Source organism: Emiliania huxleyi, assembly GCF_000372725.1.
Source record: "Emiliania huxleyi CCMP1516 chromosome Unknown EMIHUscaffold_17, whole genome shotgun sequence".
NCBI classification, from domain to species: domain Eukaryota; phylum Haptophyta; order Isochrysidales; family Noelaerhabdaceae; genus Emiliania; species Emiliania huxleyi.
The window spans coordinates 423480-436025 of NW_005200881.1; the positions used below are offsets into that span (position 1 = coordinate 423480).

At 65.4% G+C, this 12546-nt stretch overlaps 3 protein-coding genes across 3 annotated transcripts in view; 2 read left to right on the top strand and 1 right to left on the bottom strand.

Moving 5' to 3' along the window:
• The window catches only part of EMIHUDRAFT_449504 (hypothetical protein), a gene marked incomplete at its 3' end in the record, with an annotated part of 2647 nt that extends 1761 nt beyond the window's left edge, over nucleotides 1–886 (top strand). The window contains exons 3-5 of the mRNA XM_005784454.1: nucleotides 98–365; nucleotides 529–617; nucleotides 839–886. Of these exons, the coding sequence (XP_005784511.1) occupies nucleotides 98–365; nucleotides 529–617; nucleotides 839–886 (405 nt within the window). The remainder of the gene's footprint in view (nucleotides 1–97; nucleotides 366–528; nucleotides 618–838) is intronic.
• Nucleotides 887–6180: 5294 nt separating this feature from the next.
• On the top strand, nucleotides 6181–6981 carry EMIHUDRAFT_352603 (hypothetical protein). The gene has a single exon (XM_005784455.1). It carries the CDS (start codon nucleotides 6210–6212, stop codon nucleotides 6705–6707), a length of 498 nt encoding a protein of 165 aa, XP_005784512.1. The 5' UTR covers nucleotides 6181–6209; the 3' UTR covers nucleotides 6708–6981.
• Nucleotides 6982–8429: 1448 nt separating this feature from the next.
• EMIHUDRAFT_202662 (hypothetical protein) lies at nucleotides 8430–9182 on the bottom strand (the record flags this gene model as incomplete). The annotated part of the gene is made up of 2 exons (XM_005784456.1): nucleotides 8430–8678; nucleotides 8784–9182. 2 exons carry the CDS (start codon nucleotides 9180–9182, stop codon nucleotides 8430–8432), a joined length of 648 nt encoding a protein of 215 aa, XP_005784513.1.
• Nucleotides 9183–12546: the final 3364 nt, after the last annotated feature.

Sequence of the window (12546 nt, forward strand, 5' to 3'; positions counted from 1 at the left end):
GGGCCGCCGCCGCCGCCGCGGCCGCCGCGGCGTGCGCATCGGTCGCTCGCGTCTGGGAGGCGGCGCAGGCGCAGCGTGCCCCCAAGGCGAGGGGCAGGCTGCTGGAGGGCTGGCGCGCGGTGCTCCGTGCGCCGCTCTGGCGTGGCAGCACGTGTCGACGGGCGGCACTCCGCCGTGCGCGCGCGCCTTCCACGCGTCGGTGAGCGTCGGCCCGTGGCTGCTCGTGCTCGGGGGGGAGGCGGCCCCGTCGACCGAGGCGGGCCTCTTCCACTACCTCTCGGACGTGCACGCCCTCCGCCTCCCTCCGATTCCCTCGCCGGGCGCGGCGGCGATGGCGCTGGCAGCTCCCCCTGACCGAGGGAGAGGTGTGCGGCGCTTCAAGCCAAACTGACGCCCCTTCCGATGACGCCCGGTAGGCCTCCTGCTCTCCATCCTCCTCCTCCTCCTCCTCCCCCTCCTCCCCCTCCTCCCCCTCCTCCTCCTCCTCCTCCTCGCCAGTGGAGTGGAGGCTGCTCACTCCCCGCGGAGGATGCGCCGCCTGCTCCGCGCGTGCCGCCGGCGGAGTGGCGACGTGCACCGCCTCGTGCCCCGCGGCGCCGCCGTCCTCGCTCGCTTCGGTGCCGTCCCCGCCGCCTCCTCTGCGCCATCGCCCCGCTTCCCGACCCTTGGCGCACCCCCCCTCCTCCCACCCTGCTTCCAAGGTGTGGGTCGTGGACTCGGCGCTGCTCGTCTTCGGCGGCTTCAACCAGGCGAGTGCCCGCGCCAGAGACGGCTGCCGAGAGTGCGCGGGAGTGCTCTCCTGCGAAGACGGTCCTCACTCTCCCTCCTCCGTGCGCAGCTCGCTGACGCGGACCTCTCCGATTTGCACACGTTTGAGCTCGCCTGATGCGAGGGCACGGGTCGCGGCTGCGAACGAGTGGGCGGCTGTGAGCCGTTTGCTCGTGTGGGTGGGTGGAGAGGTGTGGGTGTTTTGCTTTTGGGGTGGGGTACTGGGAGGGCGAGGGGGGCATCGTTTGGGAGGAGGGGCGCTTCATGAAGGGCGCCACGGTGCACACGGTCTTGCACTAACACCAAGGGGGGGGGCGCGTCGGGACTCGCTACTATCGAGTATAGAGGTTAGAGCCGTGTATATCTGTATCTGTGTGTGCTCCTCTAGAGTAGGCCTCTACATGTGTCTGTAGATGGCACGTATGCGCAGGTGCTCTCTTATGAGAGGTGGTTTGAGGCTTTGACCTTTGACCTTCGAGCGAGCCCGACCCCCTCAGGCGCCGCGAGGTTATTTAATAATAGACCATTTTTAAATACGTGTGTTGACGGCTTTAGCTTTACACATGCACGGCTCTTTGGTGCGGCCACACCCCCACACACCGCAACGACGTCGCCACCGACGGTCTCGGGCTCTGTCACTCGGCGGCCCGGCTATTGCGCATTGGGGCGCGTTAGAGGCCGCCCCCCGCGCGCGTACGACAAGTGTGTGCAGCTCTCAGAGCTTAGTACTGACGTCTCTGGGGGGAGGCGAGGGCCCTAGAGGGCATCCATGCGGGGGGGAGATGGGGTCCCATGGCCCGCCGCAGGCGCCGATTTTTTCGGGATTTTTTTCTTTTTTGCGCGATTTTTTACTTGTTTTCATGGGAATTCGCTGTACTTGCGGCCATGCTATCACGCCTTGCGACAGCCTGTCGGCGCTGCTGACCGTGCCCTGCTGCGCAATTGACCACCTGCATAGCTCGCGGCCTTAGTATCCACCATTCAGTGACGACCTGATCGTACGGCCAGTAGGAAGCAAGGTGTCCTTCCAGCGCGTGCACGCTTCTGACGCAATGCGCGTCACAAGCTGCCTCGGCGACTGGCTGCTGGCACTCTCGAGGCTATGCCTACACAGCCTCGCGCGCATGGGCAGTCATACAAGAGGGACCATGCACTTTCTCAGGAGAGCGCCGGTGCCTCTCTCTTGGACCGGCAAACTTGGTGGTCTCGTGTCACCAATGTGGGACCAGTGCAGCATCGCGCCATCGACAGCTCTGAACTGCGCCTCACCACTGACCGGGAAGGCCGCCAAGTGGGCCAGCACAGGTCGCACATTGTGGCAGCAGTCAGCAGTGCATGTCTGATAGCTAGAGCAGCAGCGTCAGGGTCGCAGGGTCGGATCGTGTCAAGCCTCTCGCCCGGCCGGCCGCGTGCAGACGTCGGCCTGTCTGCTGTCTGGAGTGATCTGTCGGCGGTCAGTACGACCGATCAGGTCGGAGTTTTCTGATGGTTGGAGGGTCTATCTGTATGTACTCCTCGAGATCTCTCCAAATCTGCCCTCTGATTAACCTAGCTTAATCGGGAAGTCGGTGCTAGCGGAGACTAGCGGAGCCGGAGCCCCGTTTCCGCACTGCTGCGCGGCGCACGGTGCCTCCGGGGGCCCCCGCCTCCCCCCAGAGACTGACGTACCCCGTGCACACACCGAGTCCTTGATTATGCAGCAACAAACGCGTGGAATAACCCCCCCAAAATCAGGCGGCCGCGCGCCTCCTTGGGCTCGCTACCTGCGCTTTCAGGGCATTTCGGCTCCCACGTCCCAGCCCTCTTACACTTTGCCAGGTGTGAAGCGCAGAATAACCTCAACGCAACGCTGCTCGCAACATCGTGTGACGTGTCCGCTCGCACTCTCAGTCACTCATTCATGGACCGACCTCAATCAAAATCCGAATGCCACGTTCCGCGTTCGGATCGTTCCTCATCGCAAACCCCGTCAGCAGTCCTCCTCCGGGAATGTACGTAAGAGCTACATACACTGAGAGAAAGTTCTCTAGGCCCCTAAGCATAGCCTAAGCGCTAAGGGCCCTACGCGCGGCGTGAGAGCTCGGAAGCGAGCTTTCTTTGCACGGCGATCGAGGATGGCGCGGTTCACCCCCTTCACCGAAGCGATGGAGATGCGTTCCGCGTGGTGTGACACAAATGAGAGGCGGGAGTGGGGAGGGTACGCGGTGCGGGAGAGATTTTAGGAAACCAACAAGAAATCACGACTCTCACAGTGCGGTCAATCAACACCTACACTGAAAATATCCCCCCCCCCGCCGCACCCTCCCCCCTGCAGCCTGCCGCCTGCCGCCTGCGGCGCTGCGCGCGGGCCTTCTAGGCCCGCGGGGAGTCTCTCCATCCCCAGGGCATCCAGTCGAATCCAGGGATCGCACCTCAACCTGGCCGCGAATTTTCTTTCTTCTCAATAACAAGGCCGCCGCATCCTGTACCGTGTTTGTTATGACCCCCCCCAATGAACACACCAGAGAGGGAGGGCGAGACGATCGAGGGGTCCCGTACCATGCGGAACCGACCCTATCCATCCAGTGCTCAGAAAGAAAGAAAGAAAGAAAACAGACAACCCAAGGGGCTCAAGGCCGCCGCAGCCGCCTTTTTTGGTTGTGGCAGCGAGCAAGGACGGGCACGTTGTCCTATGCAGAGCCGGGTTGACCCAGGCGGCCGTAGCGGCGATCCGACCGGTCCGGCAAAGGGTGCGGAGCCAGCCACCTGCATAGCGACAGCCCTGCTCCTCTGCATCAGCACTTTTCTGGCCCGGCTGCTCGCCCCACGCGGCGCTCAACCGCAAGATGGCGTGTGGCGCATGCGCGGCGGTCTTTGGATAAACCGGCACGGCATGGCGCTGTACGAGGAGGACGCGGGCGAGAGCGACGACTCCGCCGATGACGACGAACTTGGCAGCGCGCGGCCAGCCGCGTCGCACACATTCACATCCCACCCTCTTTGCAACCACAGACAGGTTCTGCGTACGCCGCTGGCTGCAGCGGTTGCAAAGTCACGCCTTCGGGCCACGCCCATTATATCTCACCCGCTTTCGCCACACGCCCGTTACCTCGCCCGCCCCGCGCACGCCCGCGCCTCCGTATGCGTGCTCACTCACGCTCTCTCTGAGCAAGCCGCCGTGTGCGCGCAGATGCCCCCGGGAGGAAGGGAGGGAGGGGCGTTTCGTTGTAAATTGATGAGAGGACTAGCACTCACCGCCCGCACACTGCCGCCCATCCCTCCAAACGGGCTTCTTGGGTGGAAAGATATGCCACCGGCCGGCGCCTTCCGGTTACTCAAAACGGTGTGGAGACACATTCTCTCGGCGCCGTCGCGGGTAAGCAGAGGCGGGGCGGTCTCCGCTTGTATGTTCTGCGTCAGGGTTGCGCTGCAGACGAACGGCTCAAACTCGCGCGTTGGCCACGTCGCCATCGTCGACAAGAAGGTGCCAGTAGCGTACTTTAGTAGCGGCTGCGTGCCGAGCAAGAGCTGTACAACCCGCCTCTTCCCTCCCCGCAGGAGCCCAACGGTCGCGGGCTCCACGTGCGGCTGCTCACGTGCCACGCGCGGGACCTATGGCTCCCCGCCGCGCTCAAGGGAAACGCCTGGCAGCCTCTCGAGAGCTGCCGCGTGCGGGTGGCGTACCTCGAGGACGACGCCTCGGACCGTGCGACTGTCTACGAGGGCCAAGTGGTGTCCCTCGACGCGAAGGAGCTGGGGATCCAGGTGCAGTTCGAGGGATCGCCCCTCGAGTGGGTCTCCTTGCTGGAGGCACGCCCGCCGAGTGTCGTCGGCCGCACTGCCAGCCCCCGGCCCCGCACCGGACGCCCTCTTGCCTCTAGGATGAGTGGGAGTGGGCAGACATGGAGCGGCCCTCTCACGCGTCGATCACCGATGCGCTGCGCCGCCGCGCCGAGCACGAGGCGCAGCTCGCCGCCGACTGCAACGCCGCCGACGCCGCTGCCTACGCCGCCGACGCCACGCACGGCGCGCCGCCCAGCGGCCGGCAGCAGCAGGCTGCCAGCGGTGGAGCGGCGGCAGCCTGCGGAGGCGTAGGGGGCGGGAGCGGCGGGAGTGGGCGCGGCGGAGGGCGCGGCGGAGGGCGCGGCGGAGGGCGCGGCGGTGCTGGCCGCGGCGGCCGCACGGCCGGCGCTGCACCGACCGGAGAAGGCGGAGGCGGAGGCGGAGGGGTCGGGGCAGGCGTCACGGGCGGGCGCAGCGGAGGGAGGGGCGCGTCGCAGCCGCGGCCGGCGAGTCGCGAGGTGGTGCCCTTCTCCACCGCGATGCAGCTGATCGACAGCGCTTGCGCCGCCAACGGCCAGAGCGAGGCGCCCGAGATGGCTGGCATGCGGCGCGTGGCTGCGGCTGTCAGGACGCTCGCGCGCACAGACGCGCGGCGGATGCAGGACGTGGAGGACTGGCGGACGGCGGTGTCTTGGCTGCGCGCGCACTCGGCCCTGGGCGCGCGCGCGCTGCTCGAGCTCCTCCACTTGGGCGCCCTCGACCGCCTGGTGCGGCTGATCGACTTCGAGGACGCGGCGCTCGCAGAGGACGCTGCGGTGGCATGCATCAACGCGGCGCTGCAGCCGCAGTGCCGCGCGGCGCTGCTCGCAAAGAACGCCGTGCGTCACGCGGTGCAAATCGTGCACGGCACCGAGAGGCAGCGCGGCCTCGGGCTCGCGCTGCTGCAGAACCTGACCATCTCGCACAAGTCGCACCAGGCGGTGGCCGACAGCGGGCTGCTCCAGATGATGCCCCAGCTGCTGGAAGCGCAGTCGAGCGTGCGGCACAAGGCGTGCGCGATGCTGCAGCACCTCTCCTCCAACCCCGAGCTGATGCAGGCGCTCGGCGGCTCGCAGCTCATCCCGCTCATGTTTTTCGTCATGTCGTCCGAGGTGGACGAGCCGTGCTTGTGCGCCGCCCTCTCCACCCTCGTCAACATCTCCTCCCACTTCCCCGACGAGCAAACCTTCCGCGCACAAAAGCTGCTCCACCGGCTCCAGCAGCTCAGCGCGTACCCAGCGGCGCGCGAACTCGTCGCGGCCATCGCCACAAACCTCGCTTCCGAGCCGACGCAGCACAACGCCCTCGCAAACCACGGCCTCCTCGGCCTCGTTTACCCGCCCTCCGCCTCCGCTGGAGGCGGAGGAGGAGGCGGAGGCGGAGGCGGCGGAGGCGGCGGCGCAGGCGGAGGAGGCGGAGGCGGCGGAGGCAGAGGCAGAGGCGGCGGCGGCGGCGGAGGCCCGAGCGGCGCCCCAAACCATGCCGCTCAGGCCTGGGCTCACCACGGCGAGGCGGCGCACCACCTCGCAGGCGGCGGCAGCGCCGGCAGGGCAGTGGCCGAGGTTGGCTTTCCGCCTGGAGTGGCCGCAAACGGCTACGATCCTCGAGCCGCACAGCACAGCCAGCATCAGCAGCAGCAGATGTTGATGTTGCGGCAGCAGCAGCAGCAACAGCAGCGGCAGCAGCAGCAGCAGCAGCAGCAGCAGCAGCAGCAGCAGCAGGCTTTCCCATACCAAGGGGCGCAGTATGGGAATGGCAGCTGGCACGGGTGCGAGATGCCGTACCAGGGCGTGGCTAGCGGCAGCGACGCTGGCGGGAGCAACGTTGGCGGTTGGGGCGGAGGGAGTGCTTGCGATGGGGGGTCAGAGGCGGAGCGGTGCGGGAGTGCAGCTGGACCAGCGATGGGCGGAGAGGTGGACGATGGGGAGGAAGGCGAGGAGGCGGGCGATGGCATGGAGCTGGAGGAGGGCGAGGAGGAGAGCGAGGAGGAGGAGGAGGGCGAGGGCGAGGGCCCGGCGGAGGGCGATGTGGATGGCGAGCGGTTGCGCAGCATGGACAGCGTGGATCGCGAGACGGTCCAGCAGATGCTCGCGCTTGTGCACCAGCAGCAGCCTTGGTATGGCGGCAGCGGGGCGTGAGGCGAAGAGGCCCAGTGCCCAGCTCTTGCCGGCCCTCGCGCTCCAATGTGCAATGAGGTGAGAACCTCGGCGGCGAGGTGCGAATGTCTAAGGTTCGGTTCGGCTTCGGGAGACAGCGACCTCTCTCTCGATCTCTCAAAGAGAGAGCGGTCCTTGTCGAATTGTCAGCTTCAGTCCACACAGTCACAGATCACAAGAAAGAAGTAGTCTCTTAGACAACCGCGCATAATACAGATTACTGTTCCCGGGCATTATAGTCCGCTATATTATAATTAATAATACCGCCAACTTCGTCGGCGGGCACTGTGGTTCAGGTTGGGTAGCCTAGTAGGCTAAGTTCTGAGCCTCGAGGCTTAACGGGTCTAACTAAGTGTGACCGGTCACGCTCGGGTGTGTACGCGGTCTAAGATCGGCGGGAGCCTCTTATGCGGGCTAAGTCGGCCGTGATCAGTTAGAGGGTTGCCTCAAAGAATTTCTTCATGAATTTCTTCGCCTGCGGCGGGCGGGCGTCGCAAACTTGCGCACGGAGGCTGAGAGGAGGGCGTGCGCGGCAAGTGGCGACGGCACTTGTAGCTTGTTGACCCATGGGGTCGTGCAAAATATCCAGGGTTTACACATTTTATTTAGCAGACCGTGGGCCGGACCGGGCAGCCTGGCTGGGCTGTGGCTGGGCGGGGGGGGGGGGGGGGGGGCTTCCTGCAGAGACCCGGAACTGGCCACCTCGTGTCGTCTAAGTTCGTGTGGTGAGTCCGATCACCAGCGTCTAAGTTTGAGAGCCCGTTTCCTTCCGGGGGCTTAGTTCAGCGCTCGGCTCGGCGAGCAGGTCTAAGTTTTGGGCAACCCTCTACCCCTGCTACCCAACCATATTGTCGGCGGTGTAGAGCACTCGCTTGCTTTTTTTCGCTCCAGTCCTGCGGATCTTCATAGTAGACCGGAGGGCTACGAAGCCTTCACACTCCAAGGGGCTGGGTGTAGAGAGCGACACCCCGCGCCCTAAAGCCGTACCGGGTATCCGCGCTAAATGAAGAGTAAGCCTACCCAAAGCGCCGTTTTTTATGACCAATACGAGCCGTCCCCCCCTGACCCCACCCCCCCTGGACGCGTCCACCCTCCGTCCAACATTCGCATCCCTACTAATACGGGGTGTGGAGGGTGAGTTGACCAGGGGTTATGCGCCGGGCCCTCCTGCTCGGCTCTAGCCAGTAGACAAGTCTTGTCATCAACAGAGTAGAAGGATCTGACCTCGGGGCCGATGTGACCAAGCGCTGGTGCCGTGGTTTTACCTCCCACCCATGGTCTCACAGTGTGCCGACAGTCGCCGAGCAGTGTCGCTTTCACACAAGCCGCAGCACAAGTGACTGAGGGCCAGTGTGCAGTGAGGGCGAGCCCATCGCTGTGACAGCTGTGGGCAGCCGCACAGTAGGCTGTGCCATCTGTGCAGAGCGTGTGAGCAGCAGAGGAGCTGCTCTCCAGGCTTCAGTCGCAAAGAGGTGCATGCCACCGAAGGCGCTGTCGAGGTTCGCCGAGCGCGGCGCAGGTTCAGGGACACCGTCACCGACGAGCGCGTTGGACTTTTCACTCCGGACGAAGACGGCACACAGCGGACGGTGCGGGGCGTGTGCCCGTCACAGCGGCGAGGCGCGGGACCGTCTGTGGCGAAGTGAGTCGCGTCCCTGAATTTCCGTCAACTCACCCTCCACACCCTCTAGGATTCCTACATACTTATCGCTGGCGAACTTGCTCTGGGTATGGCGCGGGGCCCCCAGAGGGTGTCCATGCGGCGCGAGACGCCTCCGCCGGCCTCGACTGCGAGCGGACGAGTTCTGCCGCCTCCGCCGTAGCCGAGCGATCGGCCAGCGCCTCTGCCGCCAGCGCCATCGCCGTCGGCTGTACCGTCGAGCAAGGCATCGCCGTCAAGTGCGCTGCCTCGCCTCGCACGGCCGGCGCCCTTCTGGCCAGCGCGCGAGACGCCTGCGCCGCCCTCGACTACGACCGGACGCGCCCTGCCGCTGCCTCCGCCGTAGCCGAACGATCGGCCAGCGCCTCTGCCGCCAGCGCCGTCGCCGTCGGCCGTACCGTCGAGCAAGGCATCGCCTCCGTCAAGACCTTCGTCTTCGAGCGTGATGCCGCGCCTCGCACGGCCGGCGCCCTTCGGGCCAGCGCGCGAGACGCCTCCGCCGGCCTCGACTGCGAGCGGACGAGCTCTGCCGCAGCCTCCGCCGTAGCCGAGCGATCGGCCAGCGCCTCTGCCGCCAGCGCCATCGCCGTCGGCCGTACCGTCGAGCAAGGCTTCGCCTCCGTCAAGTGCGATGACTCGGCTCGCACGGCCGGCGCTCTTCGGGCCAGCGCGCGAGACGCCTCCGCCGGCCTCGACTGCGAGCGGACGAGCTCTGCCGCCTCCGCCGTAGCCGAACGATCGGCCAGCGCCTCTGCCGCCAGCGCCGTCGCCGTCGGCCGTACCGTCGAGCAAGGCATCGCCTCCGTCAAGACCTTCGTCTTCGAGCGTGATGCCGCGCCTCGCACGGCCGGCGCCCTTCGGGCCAGCGCGCGAGACGCCTCCGCCGGCCTCGACTGCGAGCGGACGAGCTCTGCCGCAGCCTCCGCCGTAGCCGAGCGATCGGCCAGCGCCTCTGCCGCCAGCGCCATCGCCGTCGGCTGTACCGTCGAGGGCGTCGCCGTCGCTACCGTCGAGAACTCGAGTCTCGCCTTTGAGCGTGATCGCTCGCCTTGCACCGCCGGCGCTTCACATTGTTCACGCGCTGGCACCTCTTCGTGGATCGTGCTCGACCAGGTCGAGCACTCCATTTTCTTCTCGTTGCGTGCAGATCTGCGAGCGCCACATGGGGCTGCCAATTCCATGCCGAGGGCCACCCCAGCACAGTCATGGGGCAAAGGGGTCCGCACCTCCGGCTCCGCGCCGCGCCTCGCCTCCGTCAAGGGCGACCTCAAGCGCGCCGAGACGTACAGCGACGGCGCAGCTCAAGACAAGGGTAGCGCCGAGACGTGCAGCGACGGCGCAGCTCAAAGACAAGGGTAGCGCCGAGACGTGCAGCGACGGCGCAGCTCAAGACAAGGGTAGCGCCGAGACGTACAGCGACGGCGCGCCGCTCCTCGCCCGAGACAAGGGCGCGCCGCATGGGGCTGCCAATTCCATGATGGATTATCTCCGGTGAGATCCAGGGCCACCCCAGCGCAGACATGGGGCAAAGGGGTCCACACCTTCGGCTCCGCGCCGCGCCTCGCCTCCGTCAAGGGCGACCTCGCCTCCGTCAAGGGCGACCACGGCCTGCGCCCTCGTGCCCGCGCCGTCTCCGGCCTGCGCCCCAGCGCCCGCGCCTTCTCTCTCTCCGGCCTGCGCCCTCGCGCCCGCGCCGGCTCCGGCCTGCGCCCCTGCGCCCGCGCCTTCTCTCTCTCCGGCTCCGCGCCGCGCCTCGCCTCCGTCAATCGCGACCTCAAGCCGTCCTCTTTCTTCTCGCTGCGCGACTCGATCATGAACATCTCGCACGAGTAGAGCCTCTCGCTTCCCCTCGGGGGAGTCCAGTCTGATCGGGGGGAATTGCCCCACGTCCGCGTAAGCTTCCCAGGCGCGGCAGACTTTGCATGTTTGTCCCATCTCCACATCTTCTCAGGTCATACCGACCTGGGGGGGGCGTTGGAATGCGGAGATAGTAACTACTCTCTGTGGTGCCCCCTTGGTACTTTGCTCGTGTCCCGCGTGACCCTCTGTCTCACATGAGTTTCTTCCCTCGATTGTGTCACGCGGGGTTGCCGCTTTCTGTGTTGCTTTTGTACGCGGCTCGCGCCCTGCTTCTTGTGTCTTACATCTTTTGTACGACCCTAAGCGCGACCCCGGCTGCCCCTTGTTCGAGGCTACACGCCGGTGCCACTCTCGCGTTTCGAACGCCTTGAACTCGGGACTCGAATCACCCTCGCGAGAGTCGATCCTGCTTTGTTAGACCTAAAGGTCGGCGCTTCGACCAACTAGGCCGCCTTAGGTGCCCTTGGAGCACTTGGAGTGCAGTCATCAACCTCACATCCAGGGCCGGGGAGCTGAGGAGCGCACCCAGCGGGCCGGATGATCGGGATCGGGTTACGGCTAGAGAGCCCTAAGCGCGCGCCAACCCGAGTATTGACCGCGCAAGATAAAGGGGGACTAAGGGCTCTGCCCGCAAGGCGCCCGCGTCGCAGACGCGGTACTCAGCTTCGTAACCCGTGAAAACAAAAGCAGGACCGTGGCTCCCAAATACGACAACGTCGGGGCAAGTTTGGTAAACGCCATAACATGGGCGATCCAGCGCTTCCTTCGATTGGACGGACGAAATGATCGGGGAAAAGCGCATCGCGACATCTCTGGGGTCACCATATGCCGGACCGGCATAAGACATACCGGCTTACGCTCACGCCTGCGACCGAGGCGGAGCTGCTGCGGCTGAAGGAGTGCGGAGAGAACAAGCAGCTGCTGTCCCGTTGCGCGCTGTGGTGCAGCAGCGGCGCCCTTGAGGCGATCATCGTGCTCCAGAAGAAGCGCTATCCGTACCAGGTGGGCCAAGCTGGTGAGTGGGGTGAATGCATCTTGCCGGGGCCGTGGCAGGCGATCGAGTTCGACGACGCTCAGTGGCGAGCAGTTGCCGTGATGCAGGGCGCATGGGTCCGTGACTGGACGCAACGGGGCAGGCGCACTGACCTCACCGCACAGGCCGAGCCGCTTCTCCCACCACTTCCCCCGCTTCAACCGCCGGATCAGCAGCAGCCGGGTGATACGGTTCCTCTACCCGACCCAGCCGCGCTGCATCCCACACCGCAGCCGCCCCCGATGCCATGGGTCCCACGAGAAAGTTTTACGTGCGCCGGGCTCACCGACAAACCGCCAAGATTCTGGAGATCACTGGCCGATGCTATGCCCGCGCTGACGACACAGCCACGATTCAATGAGAGTGCCGAGGCACAGGCAGAACGGCTACAGCTGCCTCTCCTAGACCCACGCAACGCCGACCACGACAACCACAAGTGGTCAGCGCAGCCGCCGGTCAAACGCGTGTGCTATCAATCAATGCGGCCGTGCGAATGGAAGCAGACGTGGTACACCGATGCATTCCAGTGGGTTGAGTACAAAACTGAGCTGGTGCGCTTCTTACATGCACTGCGTTGCATTGTCGATGGTACCACCGAGTACCTGGACGTCGAGTTTGCGCCTGAGATGTGGCGCTTGAGGGGCGGCGGCGTCAACTGCTACCCGTGCAAAAACGCGCGGGCGCGAGAGGAGTTTGACGAAGACCCGTGTGAGCTATGCGGTGCCGGGATGGAGGAGCCGTGCCAAGAGCACTGTGTCATTCCAAGGGCCGCACGCAACTGGTGGACTGCGTACGAGGCAGAGCTGAGCGGACAATGGCCGGCGTGGTGGAGCTCAGGCGGACTATCGGATTATCGGATTCCCCGCCGCGGCTGGTGCGTTGCACAGCGTACTCTACTGCGTGTGAAGCTGCTGCTGGCTCGCATGGTGCTCAACCGTGGCGACTCGCTGGCCATGCGATGCCTCATCCTCGCTGGCACGCCCCCTACTCCCAAGTTTGCGGACCAGCACAAACCGCCACTCCACCAACGACTGCTGCACTTCCGCGGTGTGATCCACTTCAGCAATTACGATGGTGCAGCAAAGGAGCTGGAGAGCATGCAGACGTCGACGTTGTATCCTGAACGTCGCAATATGGACATCAGCGAGATTGCAGCCAAGTACGGGATAGCCTATGGCCCTCAGCCATTGCACTACATCATTGAGTCGAGCACGTTCAGCCGCAACTTGCTTGGAGTGAGGCTCAGGCAACCGCATCACGGTCTTCCA

Excerpts from the sequence above, each read along its gene's own strand:
- EMIHUDRAFT_352603 (XM_005784455.1), top strand. The coding sequence starts at position 6,210 with ATGTTGATGTTGCGGCAGCAGCAGCAGCAACAGCAGCGGCAGCAGCAG.